General features: G+C 42.4%; 1 protein-coding gene across 1 annotated transcript in view; it reads left to right on the forward strand.

The window, feature by feature from the left end:
- Positions 1-17,092, forward strand: part of INO80 (INO80 complex ATPase subunit) — a 142,299-nt gene that overhangs the window by 55,002 nt on the left and 70,205 nt on the right. The window contains exons 15-24 of the mRNA XM_032769043.2: positions 1,411-1,470; positions 1,929-2,071; positions 3,634-3,718; positions 4,253-4,370; positions 5,416-5,501; positions 8,407-8,574; positions 9,020-9,153; positions 11,635-11,702; positions 13,418-13,511; positions 15,403-15,580. Of these exons, the coding sequence (XP_032624934.1) occupies positions 1,411-1,470; positions 1,929-2,071; positions 3,634-3,718; positions 4,253-4,370; positions 5,416-5,501; positions 8,407-8,574; positions 9,020-9,153; positions 11,635-11,702; positions 13,418-13,511; positions 15,403-15,580 (1,134 nt within the window). The remainder of the gene's footprint in view (positions 1-1,410; positions 1,471-1,928; positions 2,072-3,633; positions 3,719-4,252; positions 4,371-5,415; positions 5,502-8,406; positions 8,575-9,019; positions 9,154-11,634; positions 11,703-13,417; positions 13,512-15,402; positions 15,581-17,092) is intronic.

Raw genomic sequence — 17,092 nt, forward strand, 5'->3', positions numbered from 1 at the left:
TGGATGAGGCAGGGGTCCCAGGGAGGCAGTCAGGAATGAGAGGGGAGTTGGATGGGGTGGCAGGGAGCAGTCAGGGACAGCATCAGACAGTGCTCTTCCTCCTTTGCTTGGAAGTAATGCATCTGGGGAATTGGGGCGGTTGTCACGGGGCGGGGGGGTGGATAGGGGTTGGGGCTGTCAGAGGGCAGAGAACAGGGGGGTTGGATGAGGCAGGGGTCCCAGGGAGGCAGTCAGGAATGAGAGGGGAGTTGGATGGGGTGGCAGGGAGCAGTCAGGGATGGGGGGCCCGTGAGTGGTCAGGGGACAGGGAGCAAGGGGTAGTGGATGAGGCAGGAGTCCCAGGGGGGCTGACAGGGAATGGGGGGACGGGTTGGATGGGGCAGGAGTCCTGCAGGGGAGCATCAGGGAACAGAGAGGTTGGATGAGGCAGGAGTCCTGGGGGAGCAGTCAGGCGGCAAGAAGTGGGAGGGTCGGATAGGAGGTGGGGACCGGGCCATACCTGGCTATTTGGGAGAGACAGCCTCCCCTAACTGGCCCTCTGTACAGTTTTGGAAACCTGATGTGGCCCTTAGGCCAAAAAGTTTGCCCACTCCTTGTGTAGCATATAAGGCAGCTAAGGTGATAAAAGCTGTTTAGGGAGAGTTGTATGTGTGGTTTTGTTTGTTCTGTGCTTCAGAAACCAGCATCCTTTTATGCTCAATGCCAGTTCTGTGCAGTTCCCATATCAAACAACAGATGGCAGTAACTAGGTACTCTGAATTGCTGTGGAGCTAACTGCTGAGCTCGGATCTCCATACATAGGAAATGGCTCAGCAGGACTCTGAGTTATAAAAGAATAAATAGAAATCTGTGGCTGTTGTGCTTGCTCCTTTATTTCTTCCCTGAGGCAGTCCAGTAGGGATTACTTGACTTTTAGCCCATAGTAAAGTATTGAGGCATAGCCCTGAAGTATAAAAATAATTGTACCAGTGAAGAGGGGAATTCAATACTAAGGGAAGCACTGGTCATTCAGGGATGTCCAAGAGTAAGTTGCTAAGTTGACTAGCAGCCATGGGCAAACTTCTTTTTACAGTGAACTGAAGAATATCAGTATTATTTTGTTGGAAGGTCGGACTGGCAAAGGCCGCAACTGCTTTGGGGCTATTGAGGGATTCTCTTAGCAGTTTTTCCTTGAAGAACTAAGCTGCTTGAGGCTTTTGTTTGGAAGATTCTGATCCTTAAATATATTTAAATGCTTTCATATTTTCTCTGGGTTAGGAAAGACCCTCTTTTGTGATTTCCTTTTGGTGGTGAGGTGTGCCACTCTCTGAGGTTTATTTTGTTTTACTATGGAGAACATGACATTTATAGTTTTAGTTCAGGTATATCAATATTTGAAAATAACTTCTTTGTACTTTTGACTTGTTCTAGGTGCTACCATATTGGGGAAATCCCCATGACAGAAAAGTGATCAGGAAATTCTGGAGTCAGGTAACATCCCTGTCCTTTCACTCTCACTTCTGTTTGTACAGAGTAAAACAGAAACTGCTGATATGTTCTACAAAGCAAAAGAATGAGTAAATATAGAGTTCTATATTCTTCATCCCCGTCTGCTTCACCTTTTTTTAAATTTATATAAATAAAGTGAAAGGACTGCCCCGTTCTGAGTAACAATATACGGTGTAACAATGTAGGGCATTCTAGAATTCAGTCAAAGCTACTGCATTCTGCAAATAAAGAAGAGGACTTCAGGGTCAGGCATTATTACTATGCTGCTTTAATAACCCAACTCATTTTTTAAAAAATAAGATTCCAAATAAGGGAAAGGAAAGTATAATGGTGATAGAAGATTATTGAATGAAAGTATGAGACCTCTGTACAGATGAATAAACTCTTCATTCCACTGTGTTTACATGATCCAGATATGTGTCTCTCTTTTGTGGTTATAGAAGACGTTGTACACTCAGGATGCACCTTTCCATGTGGTGATCACTAGTTATCAGCTGGTGGTCCAGGATGTGAAGTATTTCCAGCGAGTGAAGTGGCAGTATATGGTGCTGGATGAGGCACAGGCACTCAAGAGTAGCTCCAGGTAATACTTGTAGCAGAAACAAAATCCTCTCTTGCTCAGGAATCTTTTTGAGTTGGTACAGAAAAGAGTGGGGAAACACTAAGAATACATGAGTTGATGAGTTAAAATTTGAACGAGAGGTTAAATTGTCTTAGGAACTAGCAGAAAAGTAAAGAGTCCTTATGGCATTGCATTCTATTATGCACATGTTTTTAAGGCACCCAGCAGGGAACCTCAGTTTCTCCCTTCCCCCTTTCAAGGTCCCATTACAACAGTCATTTTGGCTGAAGAAGGGTTAACATGTTCTAATGTCAACTAGGAGGAGGGCAAAGCCCTGCTCTTTCCCTTTCCAAAAGGAATAAAGATCAAGTTAGTGCTGAACACTTCACCACAACAGTCTACTGTGTGCAAAAATTAAACTAATAGGCTGCTACCCCAGTCCACATAACTGCATACATTTGGGGAACTTAGTATTCACATTCTTGAGCTTATTGTATGTGAAGTTTTTGATGGAAGGAAGTTACCATTTATAAGTAAAAGCTACCTTTCTAAGTACCTGACTGTACTGAGCGAGGTGTTTGTATGATTCCATCTCCATGGATTTGAATGCCTTGGTATTTGGTCATATGTACGAAATATGCAAGTGTAATTACAAAGTAACCATAGGATAGAAGTGGGGGTGGGGAGGAGTTTGAGGCAAAAAATGGTGAGAAATACTTGTAACAGTCCTTGACCTCAGCCGCCAGCAAAGACATTCTTAAATACTGAGTGGTCTATGTTCATTAATAGCCATATAATGCTAACATATCTGTTAAATACAGCATTATTTGTTTGTATTGTAGTAGCACCTAAAGGCCCCAATTGGGAATCAGGGCCCCATGAAATCTGCAGATTGCAATATAGCCCAGCAACCCTATCCAGGCTTCCTCATTGTAAGGTTGATGCCCATAGTGGTTCCTGTCTGTTCCCAGCTCCTGTCTATTGTTTATTTCTTTAATTATCTTTTCTTCTTTAATTGCTTCTTCCTAACTTTTTCTCCCAAAATTGTCACTCATATTTTTCTCTGCTTCTTTTCTAAATGTTTGACAGCCCCAGAGCCAGGCTCATGCACGTTCATATGAGCTAGCCTCTTCAGCACTCTTCAGGAATTTCCCATTCTAAGAGCACTGTAACATAGAATTCAACTCCCCTTACTTAATGGCCTATAAATTTAACGTTGTAACGGTGCAAAAAGTGTATGTCACCATTTACTTGAGATACCTATTTGCTATCTTGAGGGGATGAATACTCTAGTGACTGGCCTTTACTGGTAGCCAAACATTAACATGTTACAAAGTAAATAAAAATACACCTGTTGTATGTAAGATAAACAGTGCTAATCTCTTTATGACCTCCTGTAAGAACCAAATCTCCCAATGGGGCAAAGGGAGAGTACTTGTCAATATTACCCACTGCCCTCTTAAAGAAAATCATGCCAGGAATGGGTCTGAAAAACAGTTGGTTTTAAAATATAAATGTAATTGCTCTCCTTCCTTACTGTTTCTATTGTAGTTCATTTTTTAAAAAACTTTTTTGTTGGTCAGTGTCCGCTGGAAAATCCTACTACAATTCCAATGCCGAAATCGACTTTTGTTGACTGGGACTCCCATCCAGAACACCATGGCTGAGGTAGGCAGGAGGCCAGCAAGAACTGATTTTTGTTCAAAAGAGTAATTTATCCAAAGACATAACAAATAGTGAGAGAATTGTGGTACTCCTATGTGCTGAGGTGTATACTTGGGAGTTTGTCTCCATACCACGCTGTGGGAAATCACTGAGATCAGCTTCAAAAGGGATAATTTGGCTATATCCTACTCATTAGGGAAGAAGTACGATTGAAGGTTGCTGATACTCTGTCATCCCTAAATCATGGGATGAGAAAATGTGACTTCTGTGCCATTTTCTTCAGCATAGTGAAGTTATTGCTCTTTACTTGGAACCATGCTCTGACACTGGTTTGAAAAATTACACATATCTGGCTTCTGTCCATTGTGAAAGAAAGATGAGACTACCACTAATTTAGTCTGCTGAGCTTGGCACATCACACTGTCATTTGATGGACTTGGCCCATAATGCTCTGCAATAGGTTGAAATTCATGATCATCCTGTCTACAATGGGGATAGCTTTCACTGATTCACTGTCTCTTTGCCACTCCTTTATAGCTTTGGGCTCTGCTGCACTTTATCATGCCAACGCTGTTTGATTCACATGAGGAGTTCAACGAATGGTTTTCTAAGGACATAGAGAGCCATGCAGAGAATAAATCTGCCATTGATGAGAGTGAGTACTAAGCACAGTAGGCCTCAGTTTCTAATTTGTCTGCTATAGCTGCCCATGGATTCACTTCAGCTCTAGCAGTTACATATGGGGAATCTCCTGTTCTGATACAGAGCAGCGAGTGAAATGGCTTTGATTGTCGTTTGGTCTGGGAATTCTGCAGGACAGATGTTGTCAGAGATAGACATATTGCTTCTTATATAGAAAGAAAAGCTACTCAGAGTGAATCAGATTTGCCTAATGTTTGCTGCCTCCATTTCCTCACCTATTCTAAATGAATAAAGAATGATATTTAAAATATTGTACATTTATATAGTGTTTATCATGAAGGACTCCTAAGTGTTTTATAGGCCATTGTTATGGTACAGAGATTGTACCACTGAATAGCAGTCGTCTTTTTACTAAAAAGACAACTATTCTATTTCAGTAATGCTACGCAAGAGATTTTAGGCAAAGTGAAGTGCAATATACAACAAACTGGGGGGGGGGGGGGAATTTTGGTTGGCAGAATATAACTATATAACCACATGATTTTGAATTGGGCCAGAATATCAAAGTTAAACCATTACTTTTATGCAAAGTGCCATAAGTTCTTTATTTATCAATGAAGGGTCTGAACTTTGCTTTTACATCTCATCCAAAAGACTGCACATCTGCAATAGCACAATGCTCTTTAGCACTATGTTGGTTCAGTTCTGACTCTGGGAGAAATTAGCCAACTGTTAGTGATGACTAGCTGTATATCCTAATAGTGCTGAATGAGCTGCATGATCAAGTATTGTCCTCACCTTTTAATAGACATTAGATGCTAATTGTATGTCCACAGAGTTCTGCTCATCAGATTGTAATACATAGTGTGCTATAGAAATGCATTGCCTGATGGAGATATTTAGAGATCCAGGGAGTTATCAGCCTGTCTCAAAGACAGATCAGTCCTGTGACATGCCTGAGGGGAACTGGGTATGCAAGAAGGGTTTGAGAAGCAACTGGACATGGTATAGTTTCTGGCCATTGGGGCAGTAATCATGTTTTCTCCCTGGCATTTCAGACCAGCTGTCCCGCTTGCACATGATCCTGAAGCCTTTCATGTTGAGAAGAATCAAGAAGGATGTGGAAAATGAGCTGTCAGACAAGGTGCGAAACAAAATAATTGGGAAAGCAAGCTCTTCATCTGGCTTACTTTCAGTGCTTCCCTTCTCAGGTTTTTAGTTCGTATAAATTTATAGTGGATCTGTTTATCTACAGCTGATTGAAAGGTCAGAAAACATCACCCATTCACATCCCTTTCCCTTTTGCTAGCACATTCCTGTTAGATCACACCTGTATTTAACTGGAGAACTTACAGGAGCCCATTAATGACGACCTCTTCTACAAGTAAAACCATTAATCCAAAGATTTGTAAACAAACAATCCTTAAACCTGAGTAAGCTAATGGAAAAGTCAGTACATGAACTGAAGGGGACTAATACAGCATTGAAATGTCTGGAAGAAACAAGAGCTCCACAGAGCACTAAAGGCAAGATCCTCTCAATGATATGAGAATTACCTAGTGTCTTTATGAAAAAAAATTGAATATTCCTTGTTTTTAATACCCTGTAATTTGCCTTCCTCATTGCCTGTCTCCCCACCACCTCTTTATCTTCCTTTGAAAATGCTCCTAAGTAAAACTGCAGTGATTTGATACACCTTAGAGCAGAGGCTCTCAAAATTGTCCATTGTGTCAATATAAATACAGAGATTGTCTTGTGGATGCCATCCCACCATTCCCAATTACATAATATCACTGTGGTAATTATAGCAATTGACTACATAGAAAAGTGATATTAGGGAATGGGGTTCACTCACTGTTGGGGTGCCTCATTGTGGCCACATCTGGGGATTAGCTCCATTCATATCTGGTGCCCTCCTTCCAACAGTTGTTCACACCATGTCGCTCCTCACTCTCCAGGACTTGCAGTGCTCCTCCTTTGTGGTTTGGCCTTCCAATCAGGTCACTGTATAGCTCTCCCCTTCTGGGGTATCACAGAGTGCTGCTGGCTCAGCTGTCTGCATGCCATTTCAGACAATTTTCCGGTCCAAAGCCAGGCCCCATGTCCTTTCTCCATGTTTGCTCGCTGTTCCGGGTTCCAGCCCCAGCACCATGTGTCCTGTAACTACTGTCTGCTTACTCACAGGATCTGTTGCTGCTTCTCTGGACTCCTTCCTACTTCTCTTTTCTGTCTTTTGCCATCAGTTTTTACCAGCCCAAACTACCTCCCCCAGGGCATAACTGTAGACTACTTCCATCAATCCAAACTCTGTAGCCCCAAACAAACCTTTCTTCACCCAGGGAGTGACTGCAGACTACTTCCCCTGCAGCTCCCTTCTGTTCTCAGCTTCATCCCTTTATGCAGGCTCAGCCTGCTCCTTCCCAGCAGAATGTCATCAATTAGCCTTTATCAGTCTCTTGCTCTCTTCCAGATCAGCCTATAAGGTTGATTGTCCTATTTTAACCTTGTATGGGGGTGAACACCTCATCACAGGGAACTATTAGATATAGTCTCTAGTTTCTTTTAATGCGGTTTAGTAGCTGAAAATAAGTCAGCACTTTATATGAATAGCCAGTCCATTTAAAAAAAAAAACACCCCAACTGTCGATATGGTGCATTCTTAAACAGAAACCAGTATCCACACGCAGCCTTGTACCAAAATAACAAAAGACGTTAGTTACAATTGATTTAATTATTTTGGTACAAGTTTGTGTATAGACCAACTGTTAGGTCTTGTCTGCACCTGAAATGCTGCAGCTGCTGTAGCATTTCAAGTATAGGCACTACCTACGCCGATGGGATTGTTTCTCCCATTGGTGTAGGTAATCCACTTCCTTGAGAGCTGATAGCTAGGTCAACAGAAGAATTCTTCCATTAGCACTGTCTACATTGGGCGTTAGGTTGGCTTAACTATGTGTTTCAGGAGAGTGGATTTTTCACACCCATGAGTGATGTAGCTAGTTTGCCCGTACTTAATGTAGGCCAAGCCTTAGTTTACTAAGGGACTAATCCTGGTCCCAGTACACGTCCAGAATAACTAGGCTGCGTGTTAAGGAGTTCAGCACAGAAGGGAATTCATCTCCCCCATCCCATGAAGTAGCAGTGGAGTCACTACAGAGCTACAGTATTCTCCAGAGTTCATACACCCTCCTTTTACTAAATGGAATTGGCAGGTGGAACTGTGTAGGTCTGGATCCATGGGTCCCATTCGTTCTCCTCTGTGATGTCTCTCACTTGCTCAGAATGTTCTCCACGCTGGGTCAGAGCTCAGGGAGTGACAGGGACTTGCTGGAGACATTGATGAAGCAAACATGGGCTTAAGGGATTCTTCTTTGCTCTGACAGAGCCTTTTCCATACTGACCACCACCCCTCATATGGTAATATGGGATGGCCAGGGTGATCATGATGATTGGCATCTGATTTGTGACCCCTGGTTGAGAACACCTGCTTGGTGACATGACTTTACCATAGTACGGGCCCTGGGACACATTTTCAAAGGTGCCTAAAGATGCAGATAGGCACATAGCAGGATATTCAAAGGCACCTCAAATCAATGGGAGTTACATGCCTAGGCACCATTAAAAATCCACTGGGTGCCTATTTGCATCTTTAGGTGCCTAAAATACCTTTGAATACTCCCCCCTCACCCCCCNCAGGGTTCTCAATTAGGAAGTGCTTTCTGTGGCAGGTCCTGGATCATTGAATTACAGGTATGATGGCAGTTGCCTCTCTGCCCTCACCATCCCCCCCCCCACGCCCCGTGTTCTTGGCTTCTCTCCTGATTCCTTGCAGCCTTCGAAGACAGGGTTCTCAATTAGGAAGTGCTTTCTGTGGCAGGTCCTGGATCATTGAATTACAGGTATGATGGCAGTTGCCTTTGTATTTTTCTCAGATAGTTATGTACTTTTCCTATGATATGATCCTACAAGGGTTATATTTACTGAATCTTGTTCTGATATTGCTCTGTTTAGGGACAGACTAAGACTATAATCCCATAACTGTTTTGCAGATTGAGATTCTCATGTACTGCCAGCAGACCACCAGGCAGAAGCTGCTGTACCAAGCTCTAAAGAACAAAATCTCTATTGATGACCTGCTGCAGTCCTCCATGGGCACTACCCAGCAAGCACAGAATACCACTAGTAGCCTCATGAATCTAGTCATGCAGTTCAGGAAGGTAAGGTCAGCAAAAAATGTATAATCATCGGCCATCTTGGAAACACCATAGCAAAAAATATTTCCTAACCTGTTCTGGTTGATTGTATGCAGCCCTAAGTTATGCCCTGATGCAGTATAACTTGAGACCAGCAGTTATAGTATACAATAAAGCAGAGCCCCTGCCATACAGTGCATGTGTGTGCTAGCTGGATCCCCATTCATCACTGAAGAAGTCATTCACCTGGGGAAGAAGAGGCAATAGAGGTGACATGGTCAGGAAATTATATTATTTGGTACCTAAACTAAGATGGACGCTCTGTCAAACAGTTGTCATTGTGTGCTCACCGGTTCCATCGTTTGAGAGAGCAATTTTTCCAAACGTTGGGCTGGAAAATGATGTCTATGACTAGATTTCTATTTTTTTCCCCCACCTAAGCAGCTGACATCTTCCTTTTCTTACCCAGGTGTGTAATCACCCAGAGCTGTTTGAACGACAAGAAACTTGGTCTCCATTTCACATCTCCCTAAAGCCATACCAGATTTCAAAGTTCATCTACCGTCATGGACAGATCAGGGTCTTTAACCACTCGCGAGACAGGCAAGCCAATTCAACCTTCCCTTCAATTTATTCAGTTCCTTTTATTTCGTCTCTTAAAATGTCTGCTCTCCCTCTTTTCTGCTGTTGTGATTCTGCAAGGGTTTTATGGGGTTCGTCAGTCAGTCAGACTCCCAAAATGTTGATTTTAGACAAAATGGGGCTGGTAAAGCTTTTAGCCAGAGACTGAAATAGTCAGTAGCCTACACAACATTGAAATTTTGCTGATAGGGCTGATTGAGTTGTATATCTTTTTCTCTCACTCTCTTGCTAGGGGGATACATCCATGAATGGATGTGGGTATTTGTATTATAAAGCATGTGTTAGCATATTCCTGTTTGTTATGGCATGTCTCTGCATTTTGTGCACTGTTATTTTGAGGAGGTGTTGTAAGATCTACCTTGGGTGGTTTTTGTTGTTTTTTTTTTGGGTCTTCCAATTACCTTCGAAACTCCCCTTATTGTCTTATCCTCCTTGCTGAGGAGGGCTAGTTGCAGCTCCCTCTGGGGCCATTTAATGCCTTTAGAGAGATGGATGCATGAGCGGTCACTAAAGACTAGTGTGAGACAATCTTTCCTCATATGGGTCGTGTGTGGTGTCCACAGCACTCTGTCCCTACCAATTTGCAGCCTACCTGCTTCTTGTGGCACCTGCTACTAGATGACAAGTAAAACTGTTCAAGTACTTTACAGTATTTTTATAATGTTATTTAGACTTAACTGTAGCTTTGTAAATGACCTGGGAGTTATGGTGAATAATCAGCTGAACATGAGCTCCCAGTGTGATGCTGTGACCAATAGGGTTGATGCAATCCATGGATGTGTAAGCAAGGAAATCTCAAGTAGGAATAAGAGAGTTATATTACCTCTGCATTTTGCACTGGGTGTTGCCTCTGGAATAGCGTGTCCAGTTCTGGTGTCCACACGTCAAGAAGAATGTTGATACGTTGAAGAGAGTTCAATGAAGAGCTATGAGAATGATCAAAGGAATGGAAAACATGCCTTACAGTGATAGTCAGCTTAACAAAGAGAAAGTTAAGGGGTAGATTTAATCACAGTTTATAAGTACTCATGTGAGGAACAAATACTTGATAAAAGGCTCTTTGGTCTAATAAACAAAGGTATAACAAAAACTAATGGCTGGAAGCTGAAGCTAGACAAATTCATAGCTATCAGGCGTACATTTTTAACCATGAAGATAATTAATCTTTGGAACAATTTAACAAGAGTTGTGTGGATTCTCCATAACAGGCAATTTTAAAATCAAGATTGGATGTTTTTCTAAAATGTGCTTTAGTTCAAAGAGGAAATATTTCAACGAAGTTATATGGTCTGTGTTATACAGGATGTCAGACTAGATGATCAGTTATCCCTTGTGGTCTTGTAATATGTATGAATCTATAAGTTCTGATTAACCCCATTCCCTGAGGTTTTTAAATAGTGCTAGCCAAGTGATGGCTTCCCCGTTTTCTTTCATTTTATTTAGCTGTTACACACCCAATATTCAGTGTTCTCTCATAGCAGAGCCATAGTCATCAAATAATCCTCTAACAAACAAGCAAGTCAGCACTAGTCTACACTACAAACTTACGTCTGTATAACTACGTCACTCAGGGGTATGGAAAATCCAACGTAGCTATTCCAGTCTAACCCCGACTGTACACAGCCCTATGTCATCGGGAGAAGTTCTCCTGTCGACATAACTACTGTTTCTTGGGGAGGTGGAGTACTTATGCCAGCGGGAGACCCGTCGGCATGTAGGTAGCGTCTTCACTAAGCGGAGCTGCACCTCTATAGTGCTGTAAGTGTAGACAAGCCCTCAGGAAAAGTAAGACAAAGCAATTTATACTCCCTCTTTTTTCTGCTGATGATGTGTAATGGAATTAAGCTTCAGTAGAATACTGGAGGAACCTGATTTCCCTTGAGTGGCTTTTCATATGTAAGGAAGCTATCAGTGTTGATTATGTGTATCATGATAAGTTGTGAGCATCTTCCAGTGCCTTCACAGCTAGTAATAGCTTACAGAAGATGGAAAAGAGCTGTTTGAGTACAGTCTGCTGGTTGCTCTGTTTATGGGAATGCCTGCTTAAGCTTTAACTCATTCAATCATGAGAAATGCGCAGAGCAGTGGATAACATAAACCATTATTTAATAGTAAAGGATAGGATAGGCACTCTTTCCCAATATGAAAAGCAATCCAGAAATGATGTTCTGAATCATGGTTAAATTAAGTAAAATACATTGTGGCTGCTGCTTTTCATTAATTCATGATCATGCAATACTGGAAAACTGGAGGATCAGGTTTCTTAACATGAAAAACCAAATTCTGTAGACTCCTCGACAGCAAGAGGAGAGTAAAACTGTGATACTGTGATTGAAAGTCACTCTGTAGTTTGGGGTCAGAACTTAGTACTTCTGACTTCTTGATTGAATGTGAACTAGATTACCACTTTCTTATTTTTTATTTTGTTCTGTTCATTTTCAGGTGGTTACGGGTTTTACTTTCGCCATTCGCTCCGGACCACATCCAGCAGTCTCTCTTCCATAGGAAGGGTAGGTTTACTTTCCTGGGGAAGCAGTTAAGGTGGCTAGCACACTTCAGTATGATGTTGCAAGCTGTCTTGTTTGGAGGGAGAATTGGTGTAGATTAACTTCTCCCTAGGACTATAGATTCTGTGCCTCTCTGGTCACAATTCATTAGAACCTTTCAACCTTAGCACTTGACATGAAGTCAACAAGTTTATTTCAGTTGGTTAATAAGAGGCAAGATAGAAGGATGATCTAAAAGAGCTCTGTTTAGCCTCAGCGTTCTTCTGCTCTTATCTCTTGCCCTTTTAGTCCAGTTTAAAATAATTAATATGGTTTTTGTACACTAGTTTGAGGTTTGTGAATTCTTCGTAGATTCAAGCTAGTGAAACCTCAGGAGCATTTTAGTGCAATTTCTATAGTACACCAAGCTACATGTTCCTCTTTCCTGTGGACCAGTAGGAGAATGGACATAGACCTGAATTAAACTGAGAGACTGCTGGATCCGAATTAGTGACCAGTTGAACGGAAAACTAAACAAGCTTTGTACATTTGATATACTGTTCCATTTAAAATTGCTATTACTAACTGTGCTAGTAAGAGAGAACCTGGTAGTTAACTTGCCGAAAGAGAGGGTAGATTTTGGAAGAGGAGCAGGAGCACACCTAAGGCTCTATTCCTGCATCAAGATCTTTTAGTATGGACCCCTTAATCTGTGTGACATTTCATTGATGTCAGAAGGACTTTGCGCAGCTGCAGGGATTTGGGCTTCATGGGTAATTGGGTGCTGTCTGTACAGCTCTTCTTCATATCTTGTGGGCTGCTCTTTAACTGTCCATTAGTTTTGGCTTGATAAATCTTCAGAGAGAGATTATCTGTTTTGTATTAACTGAATAGAAAAATGTAATGGTGGTGGAGAGCTAAATATGTTAAGAATATGAAAATAAATAAGTGTACCCCTTCCTACGTCTTTAATATTCCTCCTCTTGTCTGGCCCAGAAGCAGTGACTTGAATTCAGGGAATAGCAATCAAGGTGAAACCTTTAGCATCCTCTGAAGCCCAGGTTCTCAAACTAGGGGGGTGGGCCCCCAGGGTTGGGGGGTGTGGAATGTATTCTGAGGGCATGACAAGCTTGGGGGCGGGGGGAATTATTGCACACATTGTACTCATAGCAATGAATAACTAGCAAAGCTGATTCCTACAGTCATATAAGGGCCTCAGATGGTGCTGTTCATTTTGACTGATCTGGTAAGCTTGCATAGCATTTTACAAAGTTGTTGCCGTCTGTACGGTAATCCATTTGCTATGACGATATGTGCACATTTAATTGTAAGTATGGGCCATAATCACAGTTTTTTGCTTTTGCTTTTATTACAATGAATCATTGGCTCATTCATGCAACAGGGAAAAGAAAGCAACTCAAGTGAAAAACAAAGAAACCCAAACTGACAAGTGAAGCACCACCTCTGCATATATCCACATATGTACTTGTGTGGCAGGAGCCGGGCAGGGAAGGAGACTACTACAAACACAAAGAAGGGGGGTACAATCAAATACATTTGAGAACCACTGCTCTAAAGGGATAGGTTACATTTGGAGCCCCTCTGTCATTTTGCATTCTTTTTGTGGTAAGGTATTTGGATGTCTAGAACCTTGGGATCAGAATTCGCCCGGACTGGTCCATGTGTGCTCCTTGTCTCCTGTAGATATCAGCCTTAACTTTGGTATATTTGTGATCTAGGTGCCAATGAAGAAAGTTGTTTTTCTTTCCTCCGGTTTATTGATGTCTCTCCAGCAGAAATGGCAAACTTCATGCATCAGGGACATTTAGCCAGGTGAGGAAATTAATTCTGGTCATTTAATTTTAAAAAGAAACTTGGAGGAAAAGTATGTGCAGTTTAATAAGTATTTCTATAATAAAATTGCATATTCTTGGGCTATGATCAGCGATCATTTATTAATAATTTGTATTACAGTAGTGTCTAGAGACATCAACCAACATCAGAGGCCTGTTATGTTAGGTATTTTGCGCACACATAGTGAGAAAGACAGTCTGTGCCCCAAAGAGCTTACACTCTAAATAGACAAGGCAGGCAAAGGGTGTGAAGGAAAAGATTTGACCATGGTGTCACAGCAGGGCAATGACAGAACCAAGACAAGAATAAAATCCAGTCTTCCATAGACCACACTACTTCTCTGTTTTTATTAATTTTTTCCTCTGTCTTTGTATATTTTAAAATTTATAGAGAATTACTCTGGGCCATAATATTGGCTATACTTGAACTGCAGTTACTGTTGCCTTCCTTCCATGTGTGCCAATCACAACATAAAATGATTCTCCAAGGCACACTTAGAGGTTTATAGACTTTTAACCATGAAGGACTCCATGCTGGATCTGCACTGTGGAATCCATTGTAGTAGACAGTGGGGCTGCAGCAGTTTCCCAGCACTGACAGCAGGGCGGTGCAACACACCAAGGGGCACAGGGCATCCAGTCAGGGCTGCGAGGAGAATGAGGAGCCCCTAGCCTGGTGAGGAAGTGGGGATATCTTGCTGCTGAACAGTTCCTGCTAAGGGATGGCTCCCACATTCTGGGCCACTGACTGAGTCAGCAGGACTGGGACAGTGGAGCTGCAGAGGGCTCCCTGCATGGCTGCTGGGCTGGTGACGCCTGATCCCTTCAGGCACAAGGCACTGAGGAGGCTGTGATCCTGGCAAGGCAGAGCAGAGACCCCCTGACCAGGGCCCCGAGAGGGAGGACAAGCTCTTGGCTACTTGGGCTTGAGCCTGCTGGTGAATGGTTCCTGCCCAGTGACAGAACCATTCAGCAGCAGGCTGGCCTCCTTCATGTCTGGAGGCTTCTCCTTCTCCTCCGTGCAGTCCTGGCTGGAGGTCTCTTCCATGCCTGCCAGGACTGCAGCCTTCTATATACCTGTTTCAGCCCTCTGGCAGTGCAGGGAGCCCTCTGCAGCCCCTGTCATGGGAGTGAAAGAGCAGGGCTGCACAGGGTTTCCTGTGCCGCCACAGAGCCAGTGACATTCAGTCTCTGCAGGTGTGTGATGCCCAGGGGCTGCACTCCTTCCTGCTGTTGCTGGTGGATATTTTTTGGTCAATTTCAGTGTGGTAGCTGAAACTGATCTCTATAGACATCTATCAATTTAAATCAAACCCTTCCAAGACTGCTTACATTATATAATACTGTGGGGGAGGGTGTTAAAATGAAAATTCTGAATCTTAAAATTTTGAAGTGAGCATTTTTTGCAAAATGGATTAGTACCATGCTGTTAACCGAAAGAAAATTCAACATAAAAATGAATGCAGTGTAATCTAGATATCTTGCCAGGATAATATACAAGTGTTGTAAGTTTTCATGGTTGAGCTTATTGGACCATTCACTTCTGTTCTGTGATTCAGTAATGTGATAAGACTTTTTCTCCTGAAGTGGCAACGTTCACGTAGATCTTTGTATAGCTCTGTACATTGTTCTTACCACAAGTATCTATATATGCAGGTGCTTGTGGAGAAATCAGAGAAAGGTACTAGTGAAAATGAGAAATAGTTAAATTGGAACGTGGATTGGGGGAAAAATCGTGTTTTCCCCAAAGCCAAAATACTGTAAAAACAAAATGTTAAAGGAATAAGACATGCCCACTACAGACCTGCTGTATCTATTTAAGCCTCTTCCACAGAGCAGTGAATAAGTGCATTTACTGTTGTTTATTTCAGATGGTTAGCTCTTTTCCTGTCTCTGAAAGCCTCCTACAGGCTCCACCACTTGCGCTCCTGGACAGATCCAGAAGGGGAGCACCCACAGAGGACTCAGTGTCTGGGGAATAAAGGTTTCTTGCTGGGAGTCAATTTTCCACTCTCTCTTCCCAATTTGCACAGCTGCACTTTTCTGCAGGTAAGGAAGATTGTCAAAGACATGCAGTTCCTTCATTCTCAAATACTAGCAGGCTGTAGCGAAGGGGAAACAGGGAGAACCCTTCCATCTTTCTTCTAAAACACATGAAAGGATAGACATGGAAATAAGCTTCCTCTTATGATAGGTGCAATGTGACTTAGTTAATTTTACACCACTCCCTAAGAAAAATTAAGATACTTAAAGTGGACTTTAGTCTTTCTACATATTTTTATATACCATACGTAATGATTGTTAATAATTAAATAAATATATCTGTGTACCAGCATGCAGGTTAGCTGACTTCTATTACCCAGTGCGAGACTCATCTCTTCAGCCAAGTTTTTGCTTGATCTTGATCTGCTCATTAGGGATAGCTGATTTGTGGGGAAAGGGGTTGAGAGGCTACTACAGCCAGTGCAGGCCTCTCAGTTCATGTTTTGTTTTTAAAGTATGTAATGTACCCTGGCAATGGGAGCATAATAAAGAAATACCCACATTTTAGTAACCCTTTTGTATGATATACTCCTCCATTGACCAGAGGGTATCTTTTTTGCACTCAACAACAAAAATGGCTGTTGAAGGAAATCAAAGTGTTTGTGCATGGGGCAGGATGTGAGAGGGAGACTTGAGGGGAAAGAAACAGCACAACGCAGCCATTGCTGTCCCTCAGTTCATGTCTGTTACATATTATATGATGCTGTCGCCAAGCTGTAGACTGAGACTGGAAAAGCATGATGCTAGTGAGATGCAGGTCACCCGCAGAGAAAAGTGGCCATGCTGCTGATCTGGGGGATTAGGGAGGCCTGGTATTGTTCGTAAGCTGTATCTCTTACATGCAATGAAGTACCAGTTCTAGTACTAATACAGCAGACCAGGCTGCACCTGAAATGTCTAACACACAGTGGCCACAAGGTGTGTGTATTTATTTATTTTCATGTGCTTTGCGGTTAGTATTGTAATGATATCGCTGGCCTGATTCTGCCTGTGTGCTACAATGTGGTGCAGTATTGCGTAATATAGCCTCATCAACAATAGCACAAGCAATCTATGCAGCAGTTCAGATCAGTAATTTGAGCCCATGTGCCTGACACTAGCTTTTGATTAAATTTCAGATTTTCTGGCCATTTAAACCTGCTTTGTGCCAAAAACTAGTTTTAAATAGCTACTTGGGGATTATCTCGGCACAGGTGAATCCCCATGTGATAAAAGGTCAACATAATGGCTGCTATGCCCCTACCCCTTCCCAGTCCTAGCATAAGGGTCATGGCCAGGAAGCTATTACAGCTGCCTGATCCATAGCTGCTGTAACAGCCCCTTGGGACCATAAGCATCTGGCATAAGGTAGAGCCAGTTTAGGGCTGTTCTGTCTTACACATGGACTAGTACCTGCTTGCCAGTCCCACAATTAGGGAAATACTGAGGTGGTTTAATACCATCTGTGCCCCTCACCCCCCATCTCCTTCCAGTCTTGAGTACAGTTTGGCAAGAGTGAATCTATCCCTAAATATTTTG

Source organism: Chelonoidis abingdonii, chromosome 4 (assembly GCF_003597395.2).
Source record: "Chelonoidis abingdonii isolate Lonesome George chromosome 4, CheloAbing_2.0, whole genome shotgun sequence".
NCBI lineage: Eukaryota > Metazoa > Chordata > Testudines > Testudinidae > Chelonoidis > Chelonoidis abingdonii.